This window comes from Syngnathus typhle, linkage group LG6 (genome assembly GCF_033458585.1).
Source record: "Syngnathus typhle isolate RoL2023-S1 ecotype Sweden linkage group LG6, RoL_Styp_1.0, whole genome shotgun sequence".
Classification (NCBI taxonomy): Eukaryota; Metazoa; Chordata; class Actinopteri; order Syngnathiformes; family Syngnathidae; genus Syngnathus; species Syngnathus typhle.
The window spans coordinates 8,680,395-8,691,583 of record NC_083743.1 but is presented as its reverse complement, the minus strand read 5'-3'; the positions used below and the strand labels follow the sequence as shown (position 1 = coordinate 8,691,583).

At 44.8% G+C, this 11,189-nt stretch overlaps 1 protein-coding gene and 1 long non-coding RNA gene across 3 annotated transcripts; one reads left to right on the top strand and one right to left on the bottom strand.

Moving 5' to 3' along the window:
- Positions 1–3,826: 3,826 nt before the first annotated feature.
- Positions 3,827–8,314, top strand: LOC133155402 (protein yippee-like 2). The gene is made up of 4 exons (XM_061280698.1): positions 3,827–3,963; positions 4,191–4,234; positions 4,653–4,761; positions 6,167–8,314. The coding sequence occupies exons 1-4, from the start codon at positions 3,847–3,849 to the stop codon at positions 6,254–6,256; spliced, it is 360 nt and encodes a 119-aa protein (XP_061136682.1). The 5' UTR covers positions 3,827–3,846; the 3' UTR covers positions 6,257–8,314.
- A 280-nt stretch (positions 8,315–8,594) lies between these two features.
- LOC133155403 (uncharacterized) lies at positions 8,595–10,282 on the bottom strand. Of its 2 annotated transcripts, XR_009714667.1 has the most exons (4): positions 10,087–10,282; positions 9,940–9,993; positions 8,857–8,987; positions 8,595–8,775 (listed from the first exon to the last, which is right to left on the bottom strand). It is a non-coding gene; the product is annotated as an uncharacterized LOC133155403 (long non-coding RNA). The 2 variants fall into 2 exon arrangements; XR_009714666.1 differs by having other exon boundaries at positions 9,940–10,282.
- Between the last annotated feature and the right edge of the window lie 907 nt (positions 10,283–11,189).

The window sequence follows — 11,189 nt, the reverse complement described above, 5'->3', positions numbered from 1 at the left end:
CACATTAATGTATGTCCAAATTTCGTATCAGCAAATCTGACTTAATGCTTTTCCAGGAATATATTGCATACACCAAATAACTATTTTTGCGTGTATGTTTACATACCACAAATGTTGCTGCAACGATTTTTTTTATATATACTACTACTTGTTTATAATTGTTATAGTTGTTTACAGCGAAGCCGACTGTCAGAGAGGGGACTTATCTTGCTCCGGCTGGCAATGTGCACACTCTTTTCCTTCCTCCTCCAAACTGTGCTGGGCATCGTTGCGCGTCAAAACATTGCGTCTATGCACGACTTGCCAGGGCCCAAGAGAGCAGAGACAAGAAGACGAGAGAATCTTTTTGCCTGAGAAGAAGCCCCAATACACATTTAAAATTGCACTGCCACGGAGAAAACGAGGAGGTGCGACATTTTTAGTCTACGCGGAGGTTCCTTTTTCTCCCCCACAAAGGTAAAACTATTTGTCATGGATTGTTGTTGTTGTTGTCACTTTAGTGCATTTCTTGTGTGTGCATTTAATCACTGTTATTCTATGGAGATTATTCTAGTGTTGATGTCCGATCATAAAGTCTATGGTGCTTACAGATATTTATCAACACAATCGGCACTCTCCCCTAAACATATTATATATTTATTGGCTCGCCCCTTAACTGTACATTGATTTATTTAGACTTTTAAGTGACGTTTACACTGCCATCCACTTCATCCACACATGTTGTTTTGTGGCGTCCGTCGCCAGCGCGTGCGCCACCGTACGCGTGCACGCGACCATTTGTCGTGAACGTTCCATTGCCTCAACCATACGTGATCGATGCAAGTTTGCCTATGGCCCTCTCACGTGACCTGTCAGGTCACTGCAGCTTTTCAAGTGAGTGTCGGGTGGCAATGTGTGTGTGTTTGGGTGATTGTGTATGTCATGTGTGTCTGCGTGCATGTGCGCGCGCACACAGGATTGCTGAGCTCAGGCATCCCTGCCATCTGGGCTCCGTGTGGTGGCTAAAGTTCTGGCCCAGATAAAGTGTGCCACTGCCTGTGACCTGATTCATACAGTCGGCAATCACATTGCAGGCTTTCAGCGAAACCACCAATTCACAATTTCTTGTGTTCATTGATGTGTAATTGTAACACCAAATGGTGACGCATAGGCCTTCCAGTGCACGTTTTGGGCAGGCTTTTCCAAAACGGGCTGCACAAGTTTGATGTTGTCTAAAAACTTGCAGCCTCGTCATATTGTTCTTGTGAAGCCCTTTGAGGCATTTATGTTAGGGGCTATTTAAATAAATTTGTTTATTTCAGTAGGGACTGATGCTACACTGTAGAAAGTAAAGAAAAAAAATGCTATAAATTAATGCTTATTTCCAGTGCCTGTCCCTTTAAGAAAAGCATACAATAACAAAAATATTGTCACATTACAAGCATGCATGTTTATAACAAAAGGATACACATGATCACTGCATCTTCTGCTCTCACTCCACCTATCTGCTCATAGCCACAACCTTGTATTTAGAAACACACTAAAACCGATGCCGCTGCACTTTTACTCAAGAAAATGTGTCCAATGCGATGACACCAACACTACGTCACCAGTCTGACAAATACTTTACTGCCATGTCAGCAATGTACGGCAAACACTGATGACAACACCTTTAGCCGAATGCTAATTGATGCTCTGTGAATTGATTATGAAATCTGTTCGGCCAGTGATAGGAGGAAAAGTGATGTCATTCTGCTGTATGCTTCTGGCCTGGGTAACACCGATTGGGGAACACGATTAAAGTCGCTGATTTGTGCTCGGGGGTGCAGCTCGTGCGCAGCATTAAAAGCACGTTTCTACTTCTCTCTCTGTCACTGACTGACTCGCGTGCCTCGCTTTGCCTCAATCGTCGGCGGCCGCGGCGGCATCAGTGGGTTATATAAGAAAGGTTTTTTTGTTGGGATATACAAGGGCCCTTTCGGCCAGGGAGACTCATGGCACGTAGCCCTTTGTGATGACACTCCGAAATGACCAGAACGGCCAGCGCTGTGACCTCAAACGATGCACGGTAGGACTGATGAATAGACAGTGGCAGCACAGCAAAAACTAATTCAATTGTGAGCCGAGGCCTTTAGACAAAGAGAACACAAGCGGGTGGAGGGGGGGGTGGGGGGCGAAAATAGACAATGATCGGAAGTGGACAAACACCAATATGACAATCTAAGGTTCTGTTTGGTAGCAATCATAGCTTCTGACATTTTTTCCCTGTATCATTTTCTACTGTGAAAACTTTTTCAATTCAAAGCCAATTTACAAATGCCCCCCCCCCTTGATATAAACAAACACATAAAGATCAAGCTGTATCATTTTGAACCATGACAATGCTACGATATTGGAAAACTGTCGACCCTGACTATAACTGGGTCCAGGTGTCCCAACTCCTCAGCAACGTTTTATTGCTACTCCTCAGGGAGTCAGAGGCGTTAAGCAGCGTATTGTGAATCTACCCTCGGGTGCTCTACCAGCTGGACATGCGTGGAACTGCTCCAATGGGAGGCACCCACAAAGCAACCAAATCAGATTTCTGATGAAGCTTACAAATGATTGCAGCATTTGTTTGCTACGAAGATTTGAGCTAAACAGGCATAGAGGTCAGATAATGACCATAAACAGGATACACTTATATAAACATATTAAACATCTTTGTAACTGTATGTTGACACTTTTTGTCATTGCCTGTGAGTGTGTGTGTGGAGAGGGGGGGGTTAGTGATGGGGGGGGGCTGACAGTCATCTGTACTGAGCACCGCTTTGTGCCCCCATCCCACTCAGCTTGCACTAAGTCAGACAAAGGCAAAAAGGGCATGTCTCACTGCTTTATTTATTTCCATGTACAGGATACAATCCCCGCTCCCTTCATCACTTGAAACTTTAACGGCTTGAGGCTTGTATTAAAAACAATCATAGGCTAATAAAAGGGCCTTTCTTTCTACTTCTACCGGACTGACAGCCATCCCTTCCATTCAGAGCTTTATTAGTTTTTCCAGATGGTTCCTTTAAGGCCGACAGGAAGGAGACACCAAATGGTGCGGCTCGTTGCGTTCTCATTAGTGGCGTGTAGTTAGATTTCAATGACTGCTCTGCTACCTCGTGAGAATTTACACTGTGGGAACAGCATGCCATTTTTATCTTTTTTCTAGCTAATTGAGCTTCTATGATTCTACTAATGTCAGATAAGTTTGGCTGATTTTTCTAATTTGACAACAGGAAAGTCTGATTTGCCATGCAACACCAATTTGGTACGCTACATTTTGACCTAGATCATGCAAATATGGCCATAAAATCTCAAACCTATGGAATAGTCCATCCAGGCCAACTCACTAATCTTCTCAGTAACACAAGCAAGCAACACAAGTATTTTAAGGCCTCGGTCGCTTCGGTATCACGGAGTGAGTTCAGCGTGAGGCTCACAGTTGTGTTCGGCTAAGCAGATTAACTCCGTAGCCTCTTGCTAGACCTCTGTGTGAGCTAGCTTCCCTGCCTACTTTAGTTGGCTGAATGGGAAGTGTGCCTGCAACTGTGGACTAACAACCCAATGCAGCTGCTCGGGGAGGAGGTCCGGAAATGGCTCGAGCCTGCCGGAGCTGGCTTGAAACTGAGGGCAGCAAATCTTAATCTGCCTTTTTGAGCCAATGGCTTCTCATTATCTTGAAGGAATCATGCAAATACAATTTGAAAATTCTCCGCTGGCAGGTGTTTGCCTCCCGACCCACCGCCCACCACGGCCCTCACCTGTGTGTTGCGGTGCTTCCCTTGTGAGCCGACCTGGGCTGGCAGTCCCTTCTTGCACCGCCCGCCAACACCGCCCATGGTCAGAATGACGCGCTCCAAGACCTTCCAGGCCTACCTGCCGAGCTGCCACCGGACATACAGCTGCATCCATTGCCGGGCCCATTTAGCCAACCATGATGAGCTCATCTCCAAGGTAACCGGCAGCTGGCAGCCATTTTGCAGCACCCGTGTTGCATTTAAATGGCCTAAGAAGGAAAAAAAAGGGGCTTTACAGATGTGTTTCATATCTTCCATCTTACTCTTTTACAAGCATTTAGAACACTTCCCATGTTTGAATGTTTTGCACAGTTCTATAAGAGGCCATCATAGCAATATAAAAGGGCGGATGTGTGTCATCTTGCTTTCTTCTTTCCTCTGCAGTCGTTCCAGGGCAGCCAGGGCCGAGCCTACCTGTTCAACTCAGTGTGAGTGTCCGTCTTTTGTTCTTTGTTCCTCTCTCCATCTGCTTTCAATTGGCTTAACCTCGGCTGCTCGGAAATGAGCTCCTATGCACGCTACCCTCGGGAGACGAGCCGTTTTCCATACGCTGTTATTTAAGGAAGTTTGTGATGCAGCGGGTTGGCACATTGTTTTTTGTTGTTTTTCGGCTGCAGTGTGGACGGAGAAAGCGTGCCTGGGGGGGAGGGGGATAAGGATATTCAAGTCAATGCTCTGCAGCCCAGTTGTCTGCTCTGAAAGCGAGTGGGTGGGATTCAGTGACTCACTCACTCTGTGCACATCACACTCTGTATGAAACCGAGCAAGTAGAACTCGCTTCTGTCTGTCTGTCTCTCTCACTCACTCGCTCGCTCTCTCTGTCTGGACCCATTCTTGTTCTTGCAGGGTGAACGTGGGGTGTGGTCCTGCAGAGGAGAGAGTTCTGCTCACAGGCCTGCACGCCGTGGCAGATATCTACTGTGAGAACTGTAAGACCACCCTGGGCTGGAAATACGTGAGTGCCCTTGGCTGATTTTCAGTACCGCACACAAACCGCTTCAAAGGTTGCGAGGGGATTAACAGCCAGGTCCTAATTTTATTTACACCTATTATATTTGGACCACCTCCTCATTCGGAATCAGTGAAGCTGCAGGCAGGGTTCATTAATAGGCATCTTTATTTATCTTTGGGGGCACTGTTTGGCAGCTTGGGAATAAAGTATAACATGTAACTTGAGAGCAACGATGGCCTTTGCTGTAACGAGATGACATCTGGTCGAACGTTAGTATTTTTTTTACTAAATTTATTTTGCCACTACAGACACAATTAATTTGACATTCCGTGATACTTTGAGTCACCCCCGACCAATGTGTTCCGCTAATGTCAAAGACAATTAACTAGTCCAAATACATAGGCAGTATTTATTTAGCCTGGGTGGTATTTTAGGTCGCATGTCAAGGGAATGAATTAGGCAGCACACGTTATCTTCTTTCATAGATCAGCAGAGCTGACTGAGTTGTCAGAGGTGAACCCTGTCAGCACGGAGGTGAGAATTTACACTGTAGGGCACGTGAGCGTATTCCTTGGTGGTGGACCCGTACGAGCACACAATATCCTTGTTGTTCGGCGCCTGAGAGGGCTCCATTGAGCCTCAGCTCCATCTGTAACCTTCCCAGGATGAACATTTTCCTTCGTCAAACTTACGGGGGGGTATTTTTTCAGCCACGGTTCTATTCCCGTCCCGAGGTGGAGAACACATGGCTAGTGCACGCCCTCGCACGTGTAATCGGCGGGCGGGGGTCGGCGGTCATGACATCGGTATCAGTTGCAGCTGTGTTGATTTTCTCCCGTCATCAAAGTTCTGTGATGAGGCCTTGACCAACTGCCCTTATATAACAGAAATAGGATCAGGTCACTCCAAATCCACACAGACAAAATAATGTAGACAGACTGCGCAGTGAAATACATTTCAGAATCTCAGGTTGTTAAATCAAAGTAACACGACTATCCTGTAATTGTGACTTTTGGTTGCTAGATTTATTCCGTTTTGATTTCTTGCTACAACAATGCCATCGTTAAATTGGGGATTTGTGACATGGCACTTGATGAGAATGACGGATTAGCAAGCAACAGTCATTGTGGCTCAGTACGGTCACATGACCGGCCAGGTCTTAACATATGCTCCAAACTGGGCCCTGAGTCACAGTATAGTTACGTGACAATTGTACAAAGTCTTGCAAGCCACATGAATGACAATTTGTCTTGGACTCATTTTTTTAATCACCAAAACCTACCTTTGAGCAGGGGTGTGTTGACTTTTTCTACACTGCGCTGTCTGTAAACATATTACTGTAGTGTCTTTGAGCAAGATGTGAGTTAAATGTCATCCGTCCTGTCCTGTCCTCTGCCGCACCCTCCAGGAACATGCCTTTGAGAGCAGTCAGAAGTATAAAGAGGGCAAGTTCATCATCGAGCTGGCCCACATGATCAAGGACAACGGCTGGGACTGAGCAACAAGCCGGCCGGGACACGAGCACAGCGGAAGGGGAGAGGGTTGGGTGAATGGATGGATGGGGGAGGGCGGGGAAGGGTGTTAGGGGGGGGGTTGTAGTGGGTGAGTGTGTGACTTTGGTTTGGCTGATTTACCATTAACCTCTGTAAGTCCCTGCCCATTCCTCCCCTACGACGCCTCTTGCACACACCGACACTCACACGCGTCAGGTCGCTGCGGCGGATGACCTATGACCGCGGATGAGACGACAGCTCTCCTTTTCTTACCGAAACCCGATTCTGTATCTTTAGGATCTTCCCGCACCACTAGAGCACACCCGCTTGTGTTCAAAACCAGCTCAGAGGAAACGCATCCAGCAGTCAGCCTTGTTTGGCTGTTCTGCCACCCCAACCCCACGTTGCTAGCGATGACCTAAGATGATTATAACAAATCGACATGATTGGGGCGGTGCCAGCTGGGTCAGTGACAAGGCTTGGCACAGACGGGTGCGGGGATTGACGCTCAGCGGACCGTTCACTAAAACCCAAAGAGGGGAGGGGATGAGTGGAAGATAGTGTTCCAGTAATGCGGGAGCTTCGACGGCTTCTGGCTGAGAGCCGGTTCAGCTCAGGGCGGCCCCTTTGAATGACAAACAGCTTCCAGCGTCATCAGCTTCTCTTCTGGTTGAAATCCCTCCAAAGTCACCTGCGGATCAGAGAAAAGATCTCGCGTGGTCCTCAAAGTTCTCTTGTAGGCTGACTAGGCAAGAAAGCTTCAGTTGGATGGTGATCATGATGTAGAGAAATGGTATGACATTTCATGTGTTTTATTTCCTTGACCACAATGAAATGTATTGTGGATGCTAAAAAGCTAATGATTCACATAGTGGTGTGTGCCGTGTTTGTGCAATCGCATTTTAGAGGAAATTACTTCCTTGACCTGGACTGACTTTGTGTTCATCTGCTTTACACATAAATGCAACGGCTATAAATTCCCAGGGCAATGATCACTATGTCATGGCATAATGTCCAACTATAGTTTGAATACCATGCTGTCTTTTTTTGTTGTCACACTCCAGCGGGTGACATTTACATGCGTTCTATCTATTGCTGTCACGTTTAAGTGGTCCTAACACTCCATAATGAACACACCTGGCAACATGAAGCAGTTTTTTCTGAGAAGACCCGTGGGTTTCTCTACCTAATGTTCTGAGATTCTTTTTTTTCCTTTTCTACTTGTGTCTATCGCCCTTACTCGATATTCCACACACAAAAAGAGCAGCTCCTCAGTCCTCTATGAATCGAGTGCTTCTCTGATGGAAACCTGCTTTTTTTCAAATGAGTGAATCCATTAGATTTTCCATCTGGTGGAATGCACCACAAGTATACAGTATGCATGATCTAAAGTGCCAGTTGGCTTTGTGTCTCAGCTTCGTCCCAGCTGAGAGAGTTACTGCCACTGGCACCATTTCAGATCCATCTGCATCATATCCAAAGGATAACTAAATACGATCCAGATGAAGAGCGGTATAGAATGTCTCATCTTTCAGTGATAGTTTCTTTTGTTGAGAGTTGTTCCAACCTCTGCAGTAGAAGGTCATCTTAAAACCCATCACAACCAAAGAAAGCACCCATCAGCATGAACCTAACCAAGCACAACGTCCCATTTTGCTTGGGGGGGGGAGGGAAATGCGAGGGTGTGTATAGCTGAAAGCCAAGGCTGTGGATCGTACTTGTTCGTCATATATATTTTACATCTTTTATTTTATCAACAACAGATCTTAATATATGAATCTATTGTATTGACTGTATTTGCCATGAGGAATACCATTCATGTCAACCTCCGTGTTACAATATGTAAATAATGTCAATGTGTCATGTTTGATCAACAAAACCCCTGCGATGATGAATGAATTTGATTAGGGTCATGTCAGGCTTTCTCTCTGGTTGGCTGTACAAAAAGACTTTTTTACCCGAAAATGTTTCAATTTTAACGTCTTTTGTAAAGAGGGATGCCGACCGATGTTGACTTCATGTTATATGATCATCATCTAATAAAATGCGACGTTGATATCTGACTGTTGTTTTGTTATTTTTTTACTATCTGAGGAATTAGGAGAAAAACAAGGTTGTAGTGAAAAGGTAATGAGAGCGTGGGTTGCATGAGTACATGAGTGTCCTACTGCACATGTATGTGGAGGCGGATGATGAGTGGGCGATATAAGAGTCCCACCTGTTAGTCACACATTAATCTAATTTCATGTTGTGCCTCCTACTCCACTTTCCTCCATGATCAGTCCCTACTCACTTGCTGTGTTGTCTCTCCTGCTCCCCCCCCCCCCCCCCCCCCTCCCACGCTGCATGTCCAAGAACTGTCTTCCTTTTGGTGTTGTTTTCAACGATTCTCCGGGGCTCTCCGTCCTGCTCCGTCCGACTTGGCTTAACCGCCGCAAATCTCTCTGCAGCAGATGGTGCAGTGTTTGCATCGGGCCGGGTCTCCTAGCAACCCCATCTCACTGTTTTTCTTTTTTTTCCATTCCTAGTGAGAAAGCAGAGCAGAAGAGAGAGGAGTCACGCGCCGCCTGGATGTGCCATGCTCGGACTGTTGCGCTCTGTTTACATTTGTCTGCATGTAAAAATCCAGGGCAGGGAGCTGTCTGGCTGGCTGTCTGGCTCATCGTCATGTGTATTGATTCCATGTGACGTGTAAGTCGAGCAAAGCAGGACACGGACAACGTGTTCTCCTTTATCCTGCGGAAAAAAAGTGATTAGTAACCTGATGTGCCCTTCATGTTTACAAGGGTAACTAACGATGGTGGAGTCAGTTAGTGATTAAAGGAAGTCCTTTCCACATTTTATGGCACTTGAATGCCTGCATGTGGATGTTCATGAAAACATTTCATGTCTCCATCACCGCAGGAGGCAACATTCCAGTTCCTTCCTTCATCCAAACAGCAGCACATCATCATGTGCAGACATTCAGTCTGCCCCAACTCGAGCACTGCATCATAAATGATTAATAATAGAAGTCATTTGGGTCACTCTGCTGCACTTTTGCCACATTTTTTTGTCAGGTGATCGAAGCAACATTTCAACAGAAGTGTTTGTTAGGTTATAACTAGTTAGTTCAATGACCTTTTATTATTTGAACAGTAAGTAATAGAACACAGCAACCTTTTTTTTTTTTTCTTGAAAAATCAGATATGTTCTATCCTCATAGGCCGGATTGGAGACCCTGATGGGCCATTTACGGTCCATGGGCCACACATTTGACCCCCTTTATTTTTTTTTAGCATTGTTCATTTCCAAATAGCACAAAAACAGACATAAAACAACTCATAAGAAAAACTTAATACGTATGTCATGATGCAACTTCTGATGAATTGCTTTAATTTTCTTTCTGTACATGACACAAGGGGCACTTTATCACTTGAGCCGAAGCCTGGCTTAAATTAGCTGCAGATTCCAGTACTCCACTTTTGTCTCTTTTTTTGACCCGAGTGAGGATAAGTGGTACAGAAAAATGGATGGATGGGTCTTTCACTTTGTTTTTTGTTTTGTTTTTGCACCCAAGTGACTCTATTTCCAGACATAGCTAATCAATAAAGGGCCCTGCAGCAGCCGAGAGCTCCATCTCTTTTATGAAAGGAATCATTTGCCTCTGGGGGAAGGAAAGTGCTGTCTTTTTGTAGTTTGTTTTTACCTGCATGCATCAGCAAAGAGGGGAATGTGTTTCTTCTTCCTGTCCACGGTATATCTGCCAAATTTGGCAGGTCAGGGTCTGCAGTGACAATTTAATGACGCATTCAAAGGCCTTCGCTAGTAATGACTCCTTGGGAGGTAATCCGACCTTTTCTCCAGAGAACTCTTCACTGCAGCTCCTTTCATTCCGTTCAAGGTTCAAGTCAGAACTGGTTGTGAGTAGTGAGTACTTTCGGCAACTAGACATGAAATTTGGGCAATATTAGATTTTACAGTCATAGCAGTTGCTGAAAAATGATCATGACAAACATAACCACTGCATTCAATGAGATCCAAGCATTACGAAATGCAGCTTATTTTTAGATAGACTGTAGACGAGAGGCTGTTTCATAATTTATCTGAGAAAGTTAAATCTATTTTCAGTCTCTCCGCTGGTTGGAAAACAAGAGTGAGTCAGTCATCTAAAGTCATGAGGATTTGATCACAATCAAAGGTCATGTTCAAGAAAAATCCCATTATTAACCATAAATAATTTCTATCTGTTTGATATTAATGCGTCCACCAGTATTAAGTAATCGCACTGTGTTGAACTTGTCCTCCTCTGGTTATAAAACATGTTTTTATAACAGTTTAAAGGTGTTTTGTATCTCCAGAGTAAGAAAGAATTTCAAGTTTTTTTCAATTTTATATACAGTAATTGTAAACATTCGAACAGTATAAAACAAATCGATATACTTTTTTGTACATAAAAATGTACCTACTTCCTAAATAATAATTTTGTGAGGTGTCTTGAGGATGAAAGTCTAGACTTTAATCATAGGTGCCATTTAAAATAACTTAAAACCAGCCATTTTAGTGTCTCAAGGCAAATTCATGAAAATGCTACCATTGGCCAAGTACTTATTGACTTACAGTAGAGTAACTCGATTCTGTGGTTTGGAGCTCTGTGATTATCGTCTTCATGAACTGACCAGCTCGGTGATTAAGGGCCTCACTTATCAAGCGGGGGGATGTTTGCTTGTGACGTGCTTGCATACAGCACCAGCACAGTACGCAGGGCTGCTGTTGTGTCACATGGGTAATGTGGTGGGTGGCGCCTGGGAGAAAGACAAGCTGATCTATTTATAGTCTCTGCAGTCCTAAACTGGGCTGCCTAACAGCAGCTCCCCTGGAAGAACCACCGAAATAAACAAATGGTTCTGCTTCATATTTGAGTGTGGGTAGCTGCTCATTCAGATTTTAGACACAGAA